The sequence below is a fragment of the Aquarana catesbeiana genome, linkage group LG01 (assembly GCF_042186555.1).
Source record: "Aquarana catesbeiana isolate 2022-GZ linkage group LG01, ASM4218655v1, whole genome shotgun sequence".
Lineage (NCBI taxonomy): Eukaryota > Metazoa > Chordata > Amphibia > Anura > Ranidae > Aquarana > Aquarana catesbeiana.
Window position 1 is genome coordinate 572,411,934 of NC_133324.1, and position 22,178 is coordinate 572,434,111.

At 41.9% G+C, this 22,178-nt stretch overlaps 1 protein-coding gene across 1 annotated transcript in view; it reads left to right on the forward strand.

Moving 5' to 3' along the window:
- DNAH6 (dynein axonemal heavy chain 6) overlaps nucleotides 1–22,178 on the forward strand; it is a 416,108-nt gene that overhangs the window by 65,007 nt on the left and 328,923 nt on the right. Inside the window, exons 11-14 of the mRNA XM_073597481.1 lie at nucleotides 597–797; nucleotides 5,745–5,865; nucleotides 15,491–15,642; nucleotides 20,605–20,757. Of these exons, the coding sequence (XP_073453582.1) occupies nucleotides 597–797; nucleotides 5,745–5,865; nucleotides 15,491–15,642; nucleotides 20,605–20,757 (627 nt within the window). The remainder of the gene's footprint in view (nucleotides 1–596; nucleotides 798–5,744; nucleotides 5,866–15,490; nucleotides 15,643–20,604; nucleotides 20,758–22,178) is intronic.

A 22,178-nucleotide genomic window follows, 5' to 3' on the forward strand; every position in this document is an offset into this window, starting at 1 on the left:
TAGTCTCCTGTAGTCCTGTTACTATCAAGGCATGCCGCTATTATCCCCATTTCGCCTCATTGCACTACATGCATCACTAATAAAGCCTTGAATTTTATTTTATTTAGCACTATGTTATTATCCCCAATCCCATGTTTCATTGCGTCACTATTCAATTTTTGGGTTGTGTTTTTTTCCAGCATGAGTATTCATAAAATATTCAGATAAAGAAGTCTTTACTGTCACAATTTTTTCTGCTAATTGTTAGTATTCATTTAATTTCATTTTGCCTACCTAAATTATTTTGAAATATGGGATGTGGGATGAAGGATGTTAGAAACTAATCTGCCCTTGGTGTCAGCTATGCTAGGTATGCCATTCGATAATACATTACCATATGAATTTTCTGCAGCACATATTTATTTGTAAAGGACAGCATATATTATGTGAGCCTTCATACACTATAATCTGCTTTTCTTCTTGTTTTTTTATATTGGTGTCCCATGAGTATCTGTTTTGGGTTTTTTTTAACTATCACATACATATAATTGTTGAATAAATGCTTAAAAGTTGCTTGTATCAAATAATCTTATGTTTGATTCACATTTTATTTTTAGGACACAATTGCAAATGTTGTTCTCCGGTTTCAAGAAACTGTGTTGTCCTTGGCCAGTCTTGTCCCAGACCCTTATTTTAATGCTTTTACTCAACCAACAATTAATAACAAGTTAGAGGAGAAGATGTGTGGAGAAGGACCTAGTCTAAGTACCATGTTTGAAGATGACAAGCATTTGCAGGGATTAATCTCTCAAATAAAAGTAAGTTCTACACTTATGCAGATATTTTTACATATATTACATGTCAGTATACAGACATAAAAACAAAGTGAGCCCAAGTATATGTGAACCCATTCAACCCATTCAATTAATAGCAACAATGCATTCAGTGTAAAATAGAAATGCAAAAAATGTGTGTGTGTGTGTGTGTGTGTATATATATATATACAGTATATATACACACCAGGGGTCTTCAAAACGTTTCCGCACTTTTATATATATAAATCTTAGTATAAAAAGTGCGGAAACTTTTACTTTTTGAAGAATCCACACACACATATATATATATATATATATATATATATACAGTATCTCACAAAAGTGAGTACACCCCTCACATTTTTGTAAATATTTTATTATATCTTTTCATGTGACAACACTGAAAAAATGTAAAGTAGTGAGTGTACAGCTTGTATAACAGTGTAAATTTTCTGTCCCCTCAAAATAAATCAACACACAGCTATTAATGTCTAAACCGCTGGAAACAAAAGTGAGTACACCCCTAAGTGAAAATGTCCAAATTGGGCCCAATTAGCCATTTTCCCTCCCCAGTGTCATGTGACTCATTAGTGTTACAAGGTCTCAGGTGTGAATGGGGAGCAGGTGTGTTAAATTTGGTGTTATCGCTCTCACTCGTTCATACTGGTCACTGGAAGTTCAACATGGCACCTCATGGCAAAGAACTCTCTGAGGATCTGAAAAAAAGAATTGTTGCTCTACATAAAGATGGCCTAGGCTATAAGAAGATTGCCAAGACCCTGAAACTGAGCTGCAGCACAGTGGCCAAGACCATACAGCAGTTTAGCAGGACAGGTTCCACACAGAACAGGCCTCCCCATGGTCGACCAAAGAAGTTGAGTGCACGTGCTCAACGTCATATCCAGAGTTTGTCTTTGGGAAATAGAAATGTGAGTGCTGCCAGCATGGCTGCAGAGGCTGAAGGGGTGGGAGGGTCAGCCTGTCAGTGCTCAGACCATACGCCACACACTGCATCACATTGATCTGCATGGCTGTCGTCCCAGAAGGAAGCCTCTTCTAAAGATAATGCACAAGAAAGCCCACAAACAGTTTACTGAGGACAAGCAGACTAAGGACATGGATTACTGAAACCATGTCCTGTGGTCTGATGTACCAAGATAATCTTATTTGGTTCAGATGGTATCAAGCGCCTGTGGCGACAACCAGGTGAGGAGTACAAAGACAAGTGTGTCTTGCCTACAGTCAAGCATGGTGGTGGGAGTGTCATGGTTTGGGGCTGCATAAGTGCTGCCGGCACTGGGGAGCTACAGTTCATTGAGGGAACCATGAATGCTAACATGTACTGTGACATACTGAAGCAGAGCATGATCCCCTCCCTTCAGAGACTGGGCTGCAGGGCAGTATTCCAACATGATAATGACCCCAAACACACCTCCAAGACAACCACTGCCTTGCTAAAGAAGCTGAGGGTAAAGGAGATGGACTGGCCAAGCATTTCTCCAAACCTAAACCCTATTGATCATCTGTGGGGCATCCTCAAATAGAAGGTGGAGGAGCGCAAGGTCTCTAACATCCACCAGCCACGTGATGTCGTCATCGAGGAGTGGAAGAGGACGCCAGTGGCAACCTGTGAATCTCTGGTGAACTCCATGCCCAAGAGGGTTAAGGCAGTGCTGGAAAATAATCCTGGCCACACAAAATATTGACACTTTGGGCCCAATTTGGACATTTTCACTTAGGGGTGTACTCATTTTTGTTGTCAGCGGTTTAGACATAAATGGCTGCGTGTTGAGTTATTTTGAGGGGACAGCAAATTTACACTGTTATACAAGCTATACACTCACTACTTTACATTGTAGCAAAGTGTAATTTCTTCAGTGTTGTCACATGAAAAGATATAATAAAATATTTACAAAAATGTGAGGGGTGTACTCACTTTTGTGGGATATATACATATATATATATATATATATATATATATATATATATATATATATATATATATATATATATATATGTATATACAGTATATACAATATACAGTTTCTTTTTTTTTTATGCAAGGGGATTGGAGACTGCAGGGGCGGGGGGTCGTGTCAACAGAAGGCAGCGAACAGCACTACATTGATCTTTGACCATTGGAGTACTGGTAGGTTGTGCTCCCAAGTAGAATGAAACAAACTGACCACACAGGGTGGATGTGCTCCCATGCCCTGGCATGGTCAGTATGGTATAGGGAAGCAGGGGGACTGGCAGGATCACCAGGAATTTTACACAAAAGAAGCAATGCAAAGAGAACAGGGTCCTTCCTAATACAAGTGCATGGTAACAGAGACACATATCAGAAATAGGAAATGTTTGGGTAACATACACTTTAAGTATCCTTCATCTTGTGCACATGTGCACCTTTAGAGAGCTAGTCAGATTTTAACTTAGTACTATTTCAGGAATAGAAAATATATTTCAAAACTGGAATGGAAAGGTTGCAAGCACTGAACTTATTCTCTCTGGAGAAGAGACGCTTGAGAGAGGGGATATGATTTCAATTTACAAATACCGTACTGGTGACCCCACAATAGGGTTAAAACTTTTTCGCAGAAGAGAGTTTAACAAGACTCGTGGCCACTCATTAAAATTAGAAGAAAAGAGGTTTAACCTTAAACTACGTAGAGGGTTCTTTACTGTAAGAGCGGCAAGGATGTGGAATTCCCTTCCACAGGCGGTGGTCTCAGCGGGGAGCATTGATAGCTTCAAGAAACTATTAGATAAGCACCTGAATGACCGCAACATACAGGGATATACAATGTAATACTGACACATAATCACACACATAGGTTGGACTTGATGGACTTGTGTCTTTTTTCAACCTCACCTACTATGTAACTATGTAACTATGTAATGGGTTTGGTTGTGAGCTTATGCAATTAAAAAGGATTAAAAAGGAATGTATAATCAACAGATGATTACTAGAAAGGAATAGAGGATGCTCTAGCGCAGGGATATACAATTAAAAGGACCTCCAGCTGTTGCAAAACTACAAGTCCCATCATGCCTCTGCCTTTCTCTGCCTTTGGGTGTCATGCTTGTGGTTGTCAGAGTCTTGCTATGTCTCATGGGACTTGTAGTTCTGCAACAGCTGGAGGTCCGCTAATTGCATATCCCTGTGCTAGCGTTTCTAATGCCGCGTACACACGACCGGACTTTCTGGCAGAAATGGTCCGACGGAATCATTCCATCGGACATTCTGATCGTGTGTGGGCTTCATCGGACTTTTTCTTTCGAAAATTCTGACGGACCTAGAAATAGAACATGTTTTAAATCTTTCCGACGGAATCAATTTCTATCGGGAAAACCGTTCGTCTGTATGCTATTCCGACGGACCAAGAACGAGGCAAGGGCAGCTATTGGCTACTGGCTATTGAACTTCCTTTTTCTAGTCCCGTCGTACGTTATCACGTTCTAAACGATCGGACTTTGGTGTGATCGTGTGTAGGCAAGTCCGTTTCAGCGGAACTCAGTCGAAAAAAAACGTCAGAGTTCATTCCAACAGAAAAAACGGTCATGTGTATGTGGCATTAGCCTGGCTTGTGTGGGAATTTAATAGCACACCCTTATGTATTAGCCCTGGTGGCCCTCATCTATAAAAAGGATAAGTTCACAGAAAACTGACAATTTTTAAGAGATGTGTGAGAGAAAAGTGTAAAGGGACCTAACAGTTTCCCCTCTTTGAGACTTTTTTAGTGGGATTTCTGCTCAAGTCTGAGTCTACGCAACTGATGTGGTCATTATAATGGAGGTCCCACTCTAATTTGGAGATTTTTATTTTGTATTATCCTTAATGCAACAAGAGGTGCTGAAACATGCAAAGATCGTTCCAAACTCCCAGGAATTATCACAAAAGATCTCACTGTTGGATTGTTCAAGACATATAAGCGCTAATGGGCTAATGTAGCTTGTTCCTTATATATAACATATAATTTTTGGGTGGCCTGACCCTTTAACATAAATTCAGACCTTTGATTTAATCCACTTATGTTTGGGTAAACAACTTTTGCTATATGTCATGTTTTAGTCAAAAAAGGGTGCGTTGGTAGGTATGTCTTGTATGCAACATTTCTGCTTCACTGTTCTTTTATTGTTTGTCATATGCAGCCTGTGTAATACTTATCACTAATACACAGATACACAGGAATTTACAAGGTTTGGTTCTGAAAAGAAAAGAATATCAGTGGTTTCTGACAACAGACAGTGGTGTAGGAGCAAAAAAATGGAATGTGGATGAATGAAAACAACCGTTCCCATAAAGAAAAGCAAATCATAGGTGGCAGAAAATGGGATACAAATTGAAAGGAATTTGATAAAAAAAATCCAAATCTGAAATACAGAAACACAAAAAAAGCTGGAAGCATTGTGTGTTGGTGATGTAGTAGAGAGCATAAATAATAGAGATTGGGAGCAGTTTGAGTGAAGATGTGGAGTATGAATGTGTGTCGTGTAGAGTTCCTATTTTGGCCTTAATAAGACCAAAGCCTATTCACACCACTTTTGCCAGGCTTTTTTATAAACGAGTACAGCATCCATATGCTTCATAATATTTTTAATTTAAGGAATACCGACCATGGATACTTGAAGCTGAATAATAATACTTTACATCTGTGCAGCCCAACGATTTATATTTAGTGAAACGCTTTAGATGTTCAGTTATTCAGAAAACATGTATTTTCAGATGTAAAAACACTGGCAGCACAGCTAGAATATTTTAAGCATGACCAAATCCTAAACATATATTAGCAAAAAAAAAATAGGGGGTGGCTGTAGCATGTGAACATAACCTCTTGCTTTATTTATATGCCAGAGTCTTGCAAGAGTGTGTCATCTGAAATGGCTGGTTAAAGGCAGCAACATTCTATGCTCATGAAAATGTAATTATGTATTTTCTTTGTATCCTAGGAAACGATGCAGTCTACATTTGATACAGCCAGTGTATATGCAAAAACCTTTGAACGGTTTCATTTGTTCTTTAAAGCCAATGAAAGCTTAGATTTGGAAGTGTTAAAAGCTGAAGACCATGGTATGATTTGGATTTTATGTTTTGTCGTCACCTTTGACTTTTCCTTATTACCTCTGAACTGCCTGACTGTTCATCTCTAGGGTAACATATATAATCCTTTATGACCTTTATGTGCTTATATATATGGCCCTGATGCCGTGTACACACGAGCGGACTTTACGGCAGACTTTGTCCTGCGGACTTTTCGATGGACTTTCCGAATGAATGGACTTGCCTACGCAAGATCAACCAAAGTCCGACGGATTCGTACGTGATGACATACGACCGGACTAAAACAAGGAAGTTCATAGCCAGTAGCCAATAGCTGCCCTAGCATCGGTTTTTGTCCGTCGGACTAGCATACAGACGAGCGGACTTTTCGACCGGACTCGAGTCCGTCGGACAGATTTGAAACATGTTTCATTTCTAGGTCCGTCAAACTTTTGAGAAAAAAAATTCCGCTGGAGCCCACACACGATCAAATAGTCCGACGGACTCAGCTTCGCCGGACCAAGTATGCCATAAAGTCTGGTCGTGAGTACGCGGCATAAGTGTACACCGCACATTTGTCCTTTTTTCTTTCATGTGCATTGAAGGACACCGGATTCAGAGACCATTGGGTTTTCAGAGACCATTAGCTTCCGTCTACAGTAAAATTTGGACACCAGCAAATACAACAACAATGACCAGCTTGGTATAACCCCTCCCATTCCCAGCATGCCCCATATTTTTGCTAGTATCCTAGTAGGATGGATGTCTTTTTGCTACTGAAAAAAGTTTAACTGTTTTTGCTAACCATTTTTTTTTTTTTAGTCAAGACTTCCCTACATGCTATTTGAGCTAGTTTCTGTATTTAACAATCTGGATTGGTGTATCTACAGCAATAGCGGTGGAGGCTGTACCTGGACACCACTGGACTGGATGATTGCAGGGCTTGCCTGGAATGTGATTTTCTGCCATTAGGCTCTACAGTGGGGTGCTTTCTAGACCTTTATGTGCTGTATTAATTAGTCATTAAGTGCTTTCCGGTTCCAGAGCTGTGGAACAGCCTGTGACTCTGTCTCTGAAGACTCACTTTGTGATGAGCATTGGGAGCTTGTACTGTAGTTGCAGGCTGTTTTGTTCTATTGAATAGTTTTATTCTGAGAGAATTTCACTGCAGTTATACAAAATTTCATGGGCCATATTGCAATCTGAATTTCTGACTCAAACTGCAGAGTCTATAAGAGTACCTCCACACTTTCCCCTACATCTTTATCCGATATTTTGGTGACCTATAAGTGCTGCTTTTTCTCTAGGATCCCTTAGAGGTCACTAATCACAGACATTCTATATGAAGACTGGGAGATTCTTGACAAACTGTTTACATTTATACATAAACATCTGGTTCTTCTTTCCAAAACCTGTTTTTCTCTAGCAGGCCCTGCACTGCAACCAAGCCATAGCTGTGATTTTAGTTTGTCAAACATTTGGAAAATAGACGAAGGCTCATCAGAAGGGATCTAGCTTCCCTCCACACTGACTCCCTAGTCATGGAGTGTTTAGAGTTCATGCTAACAGCTATGAACTACTTTGTGGACAGGTTAGTGGATATCTCCCATTTTATTTATGGTATGAATCTCCTGTAAGTGAACACGCAGGGAACTCTTTAGTTGAAATGTTGGACTGTGAAGCACTCGTGCAAAAAGCCTTTGCTTCTCAAGCCCTTTGCAGGACAAAGTCTCTTCAGAGCTGCCTTGGACACCCTTATCAAGGATATTCCTGGTAATAGCCAGGAAGATTTACCCACAAACTTTTTGGCCTTTGTGGACATCAAAGATGCCTACTTGCATGTCCAAATTTTTCCAGCTCATAAGTGATTTCTTCATTTTTTTGTGGATCCCCAGAACTTCCAGTTCGTGGCACTGCCATTCGGCCTGTATTCTATATCCAGGGTGTTCGCCAAAATTCTAGCCCCTCTACTAGCCTTGTTATGTTTCCAGGGCAACCCCACTGTGAAGTATCTGGACAACCTCCTATTGAGGAAACAGCCACAAACACAAGTTTTGTCTGACAATGTGGACAGTTCAGATTTTGAAAGGGTTTAGTTGCATCTTGAACCTTCAGAAATTAGTTTTTATCACTTGGGTCTTTCATATACATAGTTTAAGCCAGAGTTTTTATTTTACAAGAGAAACATCAAATTCTCTGCTCCTAGACTCAGACTCTACAGTCCATCACTCAACCAAACCTTTACTTCTGCATGGGAGTCCTGATGTTGATGTTAGCCTTTGAAGCTGTTCTGTTTGCCTAATTCAAGTCTAGATCCCTACAAGTTAACATACAGTCATTGTGGGACAAATCTGTTCAATCTCCGGACAAACTGATTCACCTCACACCAAGGAACAGGTTGCTTCTGGCCTAGTGGTTTAGGAATTCAACTCAAGGTTAGGGAAATCCCTCTTTTAATTTCTTGGATGATCCTCACAATGGATGCCAGCCTGACTCTTTCTCTTGTATTAAGACATATTTGCAAGCCTTTTGTTTAATAGCTCAATTAAGGCTTCCTTTTTAAGCGCTGCACTGTGTAGTTTTCCGTGTCATATTTTATATTGTTTTCCAGCAATATTGTGTCAGCAGCTTTTATTGTAATAAGTGATTAACTGAAAACCCTAGCGCAACTTAATTTTGTATATAATGAGCCTTACACCCAAATGTGTTCCAAGACCTGAGTTACAGGTGTGGAATACCAGATGTGGACCTTTTGGCCTCCAGAACCAACAGCAACTGGACAGGTTTTTCTCCAGGTACAGAGATCCTCTAGTGAAAGCAGGTCTCTGGTGGCCCTGTGGAATCAGTACAGCCAGATTTATGCCTTTCCTCCCTTTAAACCCCTTTTTCGTTTTCTGCATAGAATTGAGATGGAGGGTATTCCTCTGATTCTCATAGCTCGGGACTAGACCAGGGAAATTTGGTACCCTGAACGGATCAGACTTCTGGCGGATGCTCTTTGAACCCTAACCCTAAACTACCATCCTGCTTCATAGTCAGTGAATTTAATGGCATTACGATTTAAAGCCTAGGTATTATATGACAGGGGCCTCTCCAAATGGGTGATTCCTAAGATGCTAAAAACTAGGATGTTCACTTCCCATAAGGTCCACCATCTTACTGTGAAGACTTCACTTGGTGCACTGAAAAGAAGGGTTTATCCCAGAAAATATTCTGTGAGATGAATCCTGACTTTTTTTGCAAGTAGGCCTGGATCAGCATTTGGCCTTGAGTATCATCAATAAAAGCACCAAAACACTTGTAAACTTATTTTACAATCTGCTAGGCTCCCATTCTTTGATTAAGTCCTTTTTACAGGGGGGCTCTCCCTGTGCGCTCACCCATAAGTCCATGGGATTTGAATCTGGATCTCTCAGCACTTCAAAAACTTGAACCTGTTAGTGATATTCCCCTTTCCACAGTTACTCACAAGGTTGCATTCCTTATCACCATCACTTCAGTGAGGCATGTGTATGACCTGGTGGCTTTGTCCTGTAAAGAAATCTTTCTGGTCTTACACAGGGACAAGATGGTGTTGAGGTCTGGAGTCTCTTTCCTTTTTAAGCTGGCGTTGGTCTTCACTTCAACTGGGGCACTATGCTTCTGTCAAGAAAATCCAATTCATTCCTGTGCTTAAAGAAATGTGCATGTGCGCAGAGCAGTCCACAAAACTATACAGTCAGGGCCTTGTGTGCATCTACATGTACATGTTTGCTTGCCTCTATGCATAAGCATTAGCATGCTAATGAGCATGAGCATGCATGTTTGAATGGGCTTTGGCACCCAATGACCACTAATTCCAACTTTGAGCTTAAGGTCCTTACAGGCAGCTCTTTGAGGTGCAGGCAGCCCAAAGTTCTGTTCTGTCTTGTTGTGTGGGCTTGTTAGTGTTTTTTTGCTGTTGTCCACCCCTCAGTTGGACTACTTTTAGACATCCCAAAAGTCTATGAATCATATGTCTGTCAATTAACTCCAAGAAAAAGATTTTAGAGTAAGTTCAAAAATCCAAGTTTCACTTTTGCTACACCCAAAATAAGTGCAATAATATGGTGATAGTGTGGTGCACCTATAGATTTATTCAGCACTCCATCATAATATATGGCAAATTCCTATTTGTTCACTAATTTGCTGGTTTGAGTGCTAATCCTCGAATAAAGGGTGGAGTGGTAAGATTTAGACAAAATGATCTGCTGAACACTGCGGTTGATTTACTAAAACTGCAGAGTGCAAAATCTGATGCAGCTCTGCAGAGAAACCAATTAGCTTCTGTTTTTTTGTCAAAGCTTGACTAAACAAGCTGAAGTTAGAAGCTGATTGGTTACCATACACAGCTGCACCAGATTTTGCACTCTCCAAATTTAGTAAATCAACCCCACTGTGTTCTATAATACCACAGACTTAGCTGAGTTACAGCACATAGTTACTGTTACAGAAGAAGCTTAGGATATGGAGGAGAAGTGGCACCCCTCCTCGGTAAAAGGGTGCAATGAAATAACATCAGTTAATCCCTTTACTCGATCTAAAATGCACTTGGCATCAATTGTCCTATATTATGTTTTTTGTATACAGTTCAGCAGAAAGACTGTCATTCATTTATTGTTACCTGCAGTTATATTTACGTTGGTCACACATGTGATTTTCACTAGTAATGCAAACAATACAACTACCATGTATTACAGTGGGGAAAATTTTTTGACCCCCTGCAGATTTTGTAAGTTTGCCCACTTACAAAGAAGTAAAGGGTCTATAATTGTTTTCATAGGTATATTTTTAATGATAGAGACAGAATATCAACCAAAAATCCTGAAAAAAATACATAAAACAAATGTAAAATAATTATTTGATCCCCAAGCAAAACATGCCTTAGTACTTGGTGGAGAAACACTTGTTGGCAAGCACAGAGGTAAAACGTTTCTTGTAGTGGGTTACCAGGTTTGCACACATCTCAGGAGGGATTTTGGTCAACAGATCTTCTCTAAATACTTAAAGTGGATGTAAACCCAATGTCATCCTTTCTAAACTACTGCCATCTATAAGGATATACATGCCTCCTGCATGTATCTTTACCTGTTAAATGTCTCCCCTCTGTCTGTTATGAGCCCCGAAAAACTGCAGATTCTGTGGGTGGGTCTGTTGTCTGGAGCTCGGTGGGTGGAGTCGTGATGTCAGTAGACTCCCCGCCCACCTTTACACTAGCCTTGTCAATATGCATTTTCTCCTGTGTATTTCTTACACTGAACTTCTGCTATGATCTCTAACATCCAGTGAAAAGACAGGAAAGTAACCACATGACTTCAACATGCCAAATCATGCTGAGGTGTGGAACAGCCAATCCTTGCAGGGCTGCTGAAGAAAGGAGTGGGGGGGGGGAATTAAAAAATAATGCATGTCTTAGGCTAGTGCATGAGATATGTAAATCACCTGTCACTCACAGCAAGGGGGAGGATTTGACAAAGTTTTTCTCTGTTTGTCAAGTTTTATCTCACTTTACAATAAAAGAGGATTGCTCAGAGCTGGATTAACTCTTTGTTGCAAGACTGGGCTCAAATGATAGGAAATCTTATACTCTACATTATGACATAAAAAAAAAAAAAAAAATTCGGGTTTACATCCACTTTAGGGTTTCTTAGCTGTCGCTTGGCAACTTGAAGTTTCAGTTCCTTTCATAAATTCTATATAGGATTAAGGTCTGGAGACTGGCTAGGCCACTCCATGAATTTAATGTGCTTCTTCTTAAACTACTTCTTTGTTGCCTTGTATGTTTTTGGTGATTATGATGCTGGAAGGCCCACCCACGACCCATCTTCAGTGTTCTGGCTGAGGGAAGAGGGTTCTCATCCAACATTTTACAATACATGGCCCCGTCCATTGGACCCTCAATGCGACAAAGTCAGCCTGTACCTTTAGCAGATAAACAGCCCCAAAGCATAATGTTTCCACCTCCATGCTTGACTGTAGGGATGGTGTTCTTAGGGTCATATTCAGCATTTTTCTTCCTCCAAACACGGTAAGTCGAGGTAATGCCAAAGAGCTCAATTTTGGTCTCATCTGACCACAGCACTTTCTACCAATCCTTCTCTGAGTCATTTTAGATCAGGGGGTCTCCAAACTTTTCATTTGGAGGGCCACATCGTAAATTTTACACATACTCATGGGCCAAAAAAATAATTTCTAAATAAATCCGCAGCAGCAAAATAGAATAATATTTTCCAGTCTGCTGGAGGTGTGACTGGGTGGTTCACCTGTATCCTACTCCTGCCGCTAACTGCTGTAGCCTCTTGCAGCAGGTTAAACTTCCAGTGTGCATTAGGGCCATCTGTGTCCCCATCAGAGTTTCCCCACACATTTGTGTCCACATCACCCATCAGAGGATCTCTGCAAACTGGTGTCTCCATCAGAGCCCCTCCACACATTTGTGTGCCCATCGGAGCCCCACAAACATTTGTGTGCCCAATCGGAGCCCACACAAACATTTGTGTGCCCATCAGCGTCTCCCTGCACATTTGTGTTACCCGCAGAGCCATCACATCCCCCCCCACAACTATGTCTCCATCACAGCCATCAACCCCCCCAAAATTGTGTCCCCTTCAGTGACATAACCCCCTCCACAACTGTGTCCCTGTCAAGGAAATACCAGAAGTTTGAATTGCCGTTATTGGCATTTTCCCGCATGCAGTGGAATAGCAATTTGGCACATGCGGGTGCACGATGCAGCGGGACGGCACGAGTGCATGCGCGGTGTGGCCCGCATATCGTGAATCCCTTTGCTGGCCTATAAAAGGCTGCTCAGGCCCATGCTAAATTGCTGGATTGTCTTTCAGCTTCCTGTGTTCCTGCCTCAGCATCCTGTTATCTAGTGATTACCTGTTGTGATCCGGATTGACCCTGACCTGCTCTGATCTCTCTCCAGTACTTTGACCTAGGCTTGCTTTAAGGACTCTGCTTACCCTGTCTGCTCTCTGTGGTTGACCCCGGCTTGTAGTAAGGACTTTCTACTGTTTCATCTGCCTGATAACCTGTGTATGACACTGGCTAGTAATACGGACTTGCTTTTGCTTCTCTTACCTGATTACCTGTGTTTGACCTCGGCTCTCTCCATGGACTCCTCTACAGCAATCACTTGCCTGATCACCCGGGTTGGAGCCTCAGCTGGACTTCTTACTCAAACTGGCGATCTAACCACCACACATTGTTTTGGCTCTCTTAGGACTCATCTCCTTCAAGTGGTTTCCCAGTGATCTTCACTCAAGTCCTGCTAAAACCTGTTGGTGACTTGTGCTTCTTCGTGCGCTATACCCACTGTACCACTTCCAGGGGTATAGTGCACTTAGCAGCAAGGGGAGCTGCTCTCAGCATCTTGGCCTCGGTAAGGTACGTCACAGTCCCCTTCAGTGCCGTAAACCCTTACAAACACACAAACTGTGTCCCCTTTACTGCAATACCCCCACCCCCCTCACAGACACACACAACGTTGCCCCCTGCAGTGCCATCAAAACCCTCCCCCCTTACAACTTTGTCCCCTTCAGTGCCATCAACCCCCCCCCCCCAACTGTATCTCCTTCAGAGCCATCACCCTCAACACAACTTTGTCCCCTTCAGTGCCATAACTCCCCAACAACTGTGTCCCCTTCAGTGCCATAACCCCCCACAACTGTGTCCCCGTCAGTGCCATCAAACACCCCCCCAAACTGTGTCCCCTCCAGAGCCATCTCCCCAACACAACTGTGTCCCCTTCAGTGCAATAACCCCCCACAACTATATCCCCTTCAGTGCCATAACCTCCCACAACTGTGTCCCCTTCAGTACCATCAAACAACCCCCCAAACTGTGTCCCCTCCAGAGCCATCTCCCCAACACAACTGTGTGCCCTTCAGAGCAATCAACTTCACCCCCCAACAACTGTGTTCCCAACATAGCCAATCCATCCCCATGCAGTCCAATCTGATGACTCTAACTGCGGGCCGGTAAAAACGTCCTAGTGGGTTGGATGTGGCCTGCGGCCGTACTTTGGAGACTCCTGATTTAGATGTTCATTGGCATGACTATACATGTGCCTTCTTGAGGAGGGGGATTTGCCTTGTTTGGAGGAAGAAAAATGCTGACTATGACCCTAAGAACACCATCTCTACAGTCAAGCACGGAGGTGGAAACGTTATGCTTTGAGGCTTTTCCTCTGCTAAAGGTACAGGCCAACTTTGCCGCATTGAGAGGCCAATGGACGGGGCCATATATTGTAAAATCTTGGATGAGAACCTTCTTCCCTCAGCCAGAACACTGAAGATGGGTCGTGGATGGGTCTTCCAGCATGACAATGACCCAAAACATACTGCCAAGGCAACAAATGAGTGGCTCAAGAAGAAGCACATTAAGGTCATGGAGTGGCCTAGCCAGTCTCCAGACTTTAATCCTATAGGAAATTTATGGAGGGAGCTGAAACTTTTACTTGCCAAGCACAGCCAAGAAACCTTAAGAATTTAGAGAAGATCTTTCAAGAAGAGTGGACCAAAATCCCTCCTGAGATATGTGCAAACCTCGTAACCAACTACAAGAAACATCTTATTTCTGTGGTTGCCAACAAGGGTTTCTCCACCAAGTACTAAGTCATGTTTTGCTTGGGGATAAAATACTTATTGTACTCACTGAACTGCAACTCAATTCATAACATTTATATTGTGTTTTTTCTGGATTTTTGGTTGATATTCTGTCCCTATCAATTAAAATACACCTATGATAAAAACTATAAACCCTTAATTTCTTTGTAAGTGGGCAGACTTTCAAAATCTGCAGGGGATCAAATAATTATTTCCCCCACTGTAAAATTGGGTTAAGGCTTGCATTATTTATGTTGCATGTAACAAAAACTATGCTTGGTGACAAACATATCCATGATTACTGCCTCTGATTACCAGAGATGTAATTATAAATGCTAGGGATAGGGTTAGGATAGGGTTCAAATGCAGAATCATTTTGTGGCCCCCACAAAATGTGTTATTCTGTAACTAACACTATGGCATTCCATATGGTTTTAGAATAAACTGACAGAGGAGTCTAGAATGCATATGCAAGAAATTACCTAGCAAGTGTTTTTGCTACCTGGATAATGTGGTTTAGATTACACAGTTGTTGGGCCCTTGTGCGATTACTGTATACGTGTAATGCCGCGTACACACGAGCGGACATTACGGCGGACATTGCCCGGCGGACTTTTCTATGTACTTTCCGACGGACTTTCTGAATGAACGGACTTGCCTACACACAATCCACCAAAGTCCGTCGAATTCGTACGTGATGACGTACGACCGGACTAAAACAAGGAAGTTCATAGCCAGTAGCCAATAGCTGCCCTAGCATGGCTTTTTGTCCGTCGAACTAGCATACAGACGGCGGACTTTTCGACCGGACTCGATTTCAACGGATAAATTTTAAACAAGTTTCAAATCTAAGTCCGTCCAACTTTTGAGAAAACAAAGTCCGCTGGAGCCCACACACATCGAATTGTCCGACGAAATCCAGTCCGCCGGGCAAAGTCCGCCGTAATGTCCGCTCGTGTGTACGCGGCATAATGTTATATCCGTACCAATCCAGGTTAAGAAATGCCTGTTTTATTTCCATGTAGGAGTTGATTTCTTCGCAGAACAGCTGAAGAAATACCACAAAGAGCACAAGGATGCTATGGCAATCACACAGAAAATAAATCTGGGATTACTGCTCATAGATGCCAAAAAATTGAAAGAGAAATTAATACCTTCTCCAAAAAGATGTTTAGAGGTAATTGCAGGTTGTAATTACAGAATAATAAAGGTTTTTTCTTTATGAAAGTTCATGATCAATATAAAAAAGCCATGCAATAGTACAGTGGCCATGAGGCCCTGGGTCAAAATGTGAACTACTGCTGTTATATCACATCCAAAAACCTCCAACTGTCCAATCCTTGAGCATCTACTGGGTAAAAAATATGCCATTCTTCAACACATATTAGATCTTAAAGCAAAGTTCCAGTCCCCATAATCATTTTTTTTTAAAAAAGCTCCCTCTGTGATTGTTATTACTTTTACATTTAAATTAGAATACTTTTAGAACAGTATTCATTCTGGTTTATCTTAAATCTTTAAAAATTTACCTGATCTCAGAAGCAGGCAGGTTACCCAGCATGCACCTACCGATCTCGTGCCTGTACAGTAATGACACCGTATGGCGCAGTTGATTGCTGGCATGTCATGTTGTTTTCAAATACTGCGAGATTTCATCAAGCTTCCCAAAGACACAATGGGAAGGAGTCAATGGGAATCGCCTAATGACATCATCGCCTAGGCGGCCGGGACAGGAAGTGCCGCCCGAAGATATATAAAAAAGGTATTTAGAACCAAAAGAAAAAAAATTCCAATTAGCACTGTACACCAGGGGGGCATTGGAAAAATTGGAAGTTTAAAAAAAGACTGGAACTCCGCTTTAAGGAGTACACTGGTAGACTGTAAATCCAGCAAGCTTTCAGCTGCATTCAGTTTGAATTCTTCTGAGCTGCTTTTGATTTTGCATGTTTATCAGCTTGTATAGGGAGAAAAGCAGTTCTACAATGAACAAAAGTTCAAAAGTCCTAAGGCCTCATTCACACAGGCCTCCTTCATTTTTTTTTCTTTTAATCTAAACGAAGGAGAATTAATCAAACAACTATAGTGTTTGTTTTGTGTTTATTTGCAAAATGTACACACATCTATATGGCTACTTTCACACTGGGGCGTTGGGGGCATTGCTGGGAAAGCGCCGCTATTTTTAGCGGCACTTTACCGTCGTTTTAGCGGTGCTATTCGGGCGCTAGCAGGGTGCTTTTAACCCCCGCTATCAGCCGTAAAAGGGTTAAAACCGGCCGATTTACCGGTGGTTTGGCGGCACTGCCCATTGATTTCAATGGGCCAGGGGTGCTTTAGGAGCGATGAGTACAGCGCTGCAAAGATGCTGCTTGAAGGACTTTTTTTTTACCGTCCTGCAAGCGCACTGCTCCAGTGTGAAAGCACTCAAGCTCCCCTGCCCACTGAAATAAATGGGTAGCGCTGCCAAACCGCCGCCAAATTGGTGCTGCAGCGCCGCTTTGCGGGTGGTTTTTAACCCTTTTTCGGCCGCTAGCTGGGGTTAAAAGCGCCCCGCTAGTGGCCGAATAGTGGCACTAAAACAACAGTAAAGCGCCGCTAAAAATAGCGGTGCTTTACCCCCAACGCCCCAGTGTGAAAGTAGCCTTAAGCGCCCACAGTGTGAAAGCAGCCTACGTGTTTGCATATAACTCCGTATACATGCATTTAGGTGTTCCATACAGACTTTTCTCTCCAAACTATGTGTTTACATGCATTTACGAGCATTTAGTGCCGATTCACACTAGCGAGATGTGGGAACCAGCGCAATTCCAGTGCATGGCATAGGACTCTCAGGCAGTTCACACTGCCATATGCGAACTGCTGCGGGTGTCAATAGAAAGTTAATGATACCCCCAGATCAGTTTGCATATCGCAGTGCGAACTGTCAAATGGTGCAGGAATCGGATCGCACCCATGTGATCCGATTCCAGTGCGGACCAAAAAAGGATCCTGCACCATTTTGGTGCGAATGCGATGCAAATTTAGCCATACAATCTGTATGGCTGAATTCCCATCGTACAGACATTGCATGTGATCTGCACAGCAGTACGTTAACATACGATCTCTAACATCGCACCAGTGTGAACCAAGCCTTAGACACACTTATAGTATGCCCCATGACATTCAGATTTATAGTTTGTCTAATTAAAATTAAACTAATTACACCTGAATGCAAGTAAACACACAGTGTGCATTATGCCATTTTAAACATTACACACAATTACAGTATATGTGTTTAAAAATGACCTATAAATGCACATATACAGTATCTCAAAAAAGTGAGTACACCCCTTACATTTTTGTAAATATTTTATTATATCTTTTCATGTGACAACGCTGAAGGAATGACACTTTGCTACAATGTAAAGTAGTGAGTGTACAGCTTGTATAACAGTGTAAATTTGCTGTCCCCTCAAAATAACTCAACACACAGCCATTAATGTCTAAACCGCTGGCAACAAAAGTGAGTACACCTCTAAGTGAAAATGTCCAAATTGGGCCCAATTTGCCATTTTCCTTCCCCGGTGTCATATGATTCGCTTGTTTTACAAGGTCTCAGGTGTGTGGGGGGAGCAGGTGTGTTAAATTTGGTGTTATCACTCTCACGCTCTCATACTGGTCACTGGAAGTTCAACATGGCACCTCATGTCAAAGAACTCTCTGAGGATCTGAAAAAAAATATTGTTGCTCTACATAAAGATGGCCTAGGCTATAAGAAGATTTCCAAGACTCTGAAACTGAGCTGCAGCACAGTGGCCATTCCATACAGTGGTTTAACAGGACAGGTTCCACTCAGAACAGGCCTTGCCATGGCTGACCAAAAAAGTTGAGTGCAGTGCCAGTGTCATTGAGTGCCAGTGTCATATCCAGAGGTTGTCTTTGAGACATATAAGGGCTGCCAGCATTGCTGCAGAGGTTGAAGGGGTGGGGGGTCAGCCTGTCAGTACTCATTCCATACGCCACACTCTGCATCAAATTGGTCTGCATGGCTGTTGTCCCAGAAGGAAGCCTCTTCTAAAGATGATGCACAAGTAAGCCCGCAAACAGTTTGCTGAAGACAAGCAGACTAAGGACATGGATTACTGGAACCATGTCCTGTGGTCTGATGAGACCAAAATAAACTTATTTGGTTTAGATGGTGTCAAGCGTGTGTGGCGGCAACCAGGTGAGGAGTACAAAGACAAGTGTGTCTTGCCTACAGTCAAGCATGGTAGGGGGAGTGTCATGGTCTGGAGCTGGAGTTACAGTTCATTGAGGGAACCATGAGGAATGCCAACATGTACTGTGACATACTGAAGCAGAGCATGATCCCCTCCCTTCAGGGACTGGGCTGCAGGGCAATATTTCAACATGATAATGACTCCAAGCACACCTTCAAGATGACCACTGCCTTGCTAAAGAAGCTGAGGGTAAAGTTGATGGACTGGCCAAGCATATCTCCAGACCTAAACCCTATTGAACATCTGTGGGGCATCCTCAAACAGAAGGTGGATGAGCGTAAGGTCTCTAACATCCATCAGCTCTGTGATGTCATCATGGAGGAGTGGAAGAGGCTCCAGTGGCAATCTGTGAAGCTCTGCTGAACTCCATGCCCAAAAGGGCTAAGGCAGTGCTGAAAAAAAAAGGAGGGCCACACAAAATATTGACACTTTGTGCCCAATTTTGACATTTTCACTTAGGGATGTACTCACTTTTGTTGCCATTTAGATTGTAGTAAAGTGTAATTTCTTCAGTGTTGTCACATGAAAAGATATAATAAAATATTTACAAAAATGTAAGGGGAATTCAAAATATAAGATGGTTGGGTCCCTAACCTCATGGACTTGGGGCCATTTGTACCCTCTGCAACCGCTTTAGCTACAGCCTTGCATTTGCTTTGGGCAGCTTTAAATATGAGTTGCAGGGATGCCTTTTAGGATGGGTTCACACTGGTACGACGTGACTGTTGTACGACTGTCATTCTAATTTGCCCTGCAACATCGGTCCTCAATCGGTCCTACTTTGGTCCTACTTCCATCCGACTTTAATGAACAAGATAAGACTTTGCTCTGACTTTGAGATAGTCGACTCGTCCTTTGACCAATCAAAACAATCCCAGTGTCACAAGTCGGATGGTTAGGACAAGGATCCGACTTTGATCCTACTTAAGGCCAGGTTCACACTGGTACGACACGACAGTCGTACCACTTTGGATCCGACTTTGCCCTACGACTTGAAGTCCACCATGCGTTCGACTTCAATGAACAGGGATCGGACTTTGATCCCTGACAATACCAGGCACTGTGTCTGGTATGAATCTTTAGGGGGAACAAAAAAATGGCATGGGTTCCCCCTCAAAGAGCATACCAGGCCCTTATCCGAGCACACAGCCGGGCAGGTCAGGAAAGGGGGTGGGGACGATCTAGTGCATCCCCTCCTAAACCATACCAGGCTGCATGCCCTCAACATGGGGGGGGGGGGGTGGGTGCTTTGGGTGCTTTTTCAGCGTAGGGGTTCCCCTGAAAATTCATACCAGACTGAAGGGCCTAGTATGCTCTTGAAGGGGGAACCCATCCCATTTTTTTAAATTTTTCGTGGAGTTCCCCTTCAAGATCCTCAGAGAACAAGTCACATGCCAAAGTTGGGTCAGTTAAGATGGTGATCCACTTTGATCTGACTTCAGTGATAATCAGTGGGCTGAAGTAGGATCAAAGTCAGACTAAAGTAGTGCAGGGAGCATTTTCAAAGTCGGACCGACTTGTGTCGGACCAGTTAAGACGGCTCCCATAGGGAAACACTGATTTTCACACGTCATTAGGCATGAGCTCCCAGTGTCGGAGAGTTTGTCGTACCAGTGTGAACCCAGCCTCAGTAATATTCAATGGGCTGAAGTAGGATCAAAGTCGGATTAAAGTAGTGCAGGAACTTTTTTCAAAGTCGGACCGACTTGTGTCGGACCAGTCAAGACGGCTGTCATAAGGAAACATTGATTTGCATACGTCATGCGACATGAGCTCCCAATGTTGGAGCGTTTGTCGTACAAGTGCGAACCCAGTCTCATTGACTACCATAGTTTGTTTGAATTCCCCACACCTGCTGACATTCCTGTTTTATCTCTTCCCAGGCAATTAATGAGATCTTACCTGTTCTGGCTAAGAAAAAGATGGATGCCATCATAGCCGAAGCTCAAGATGCCAAGTTCAAGCTTGAATTTTTTCCTTCTACAACTCTAGATTATGTAAATACTTTAACTTTCCTGGATGAGATTCAAGAACGGGTAAGTACATTCAAAACCCATGTCAAAGAGAACAGAGTTGGGTTTATATGCCATTTTATACAATTTCTGATGTGAAGTGTACATTTTATCCTTCAAACATATTACTTGCACAATATATTACAGTAGCACAATCAACTTAACATCTGAACAGAGACAAAACTAATAGGTTAATTCACAAGTCTTTCATTTATATGCTATTTTCCCAAAAGCAAGTAATTTCAGTAAATATTACCAGTATTTGCTGTAAAAATAACATGTGCCTTGTTGCTTTGTGAATTCACCTTTAAATGTGTAACTGTAGATCTGCATGGTTGGATAAAGTAGGGAAGGGTTAAAACTAGGGATGCACCAATACCATTTTTTTTTTTTTTTAGTATGGCTAACATTTTTTTTTTTTTAGTACTCTCCGATACCAATTACCGATACCTATCGCAACTGTTTTGTTTAAACTTCAGCTGTCAGAAATGGTACAAAGCATTTAAAAGTTATTTTCAAATGAAATACATTTTTTTTTAAATGTTGCGCTTTTTTAATGTGAAACATGTAAATATATGTTATAGTTGAAAAAATATCAATGGACAAAGCAAACAAAAAAATGTTTTAATTATTAATAGTTTATAAAAAAAATTGTCAGGAAAATAACAATTACCAGTAAATGGAAGAGAATAAGGATGATTCGAGTAAATTGAAAGATTAATAGGTGGGTAAACATAGAAACATTAAAAAAAAACTTTAAAGGCTTTAAACTGCCTTCATCTGCAGATCGAACTTCATCCTTTTGATCTGTAGATGCAAATAAACAGTAAGATACAAAAAGAAACAACGTTTCTTTTTATCTCTTGGCTGAGCGGCTGAGCAACGTTGTTGATAAATTGGCCGGGTGCTTTTTTTTTTGACAGCTCCAATTGCCAGGACTTCAGTTTACACTTCAGCTGTCAACTGGGGAACCCCACTGACAGCTGAATGAGTCATCGGTTGTTAAGGACACGGTGGCCCCACTCCTTAGCAAACGATAATTTCCGGGGTTTTTTTTTACATTTCAGCTGTCAGTGTGGGAATCCCATTGTCAGCTGAAAGAACCGAGCCTGAAAGTATTGGTTTCAGTTATCAGAGCATTTGCACGAATACTGATACCCATGCAACTGCTTGGTATCGGCACCGATACGGATATCGCTATCGGTGCAACCCTAGTTAAAATACCTGTGAGGATATTTTTTGCTGTCTGTGTACCATTAGGGGAATTTTATTTCTACAGACAGTTGTCACTGCAATAGGAGTCCCTCTCTGAAGATTTACCCTTACTTTTTGTTCTGGGACAACTTTTAATTTCTCCTCAGTTTCTTCTTTCTCAATGACATTAGTCACCATAAAGAGTTTGCACGCACATAAACAATATAACACATATTCATTAAAGAAAAAAA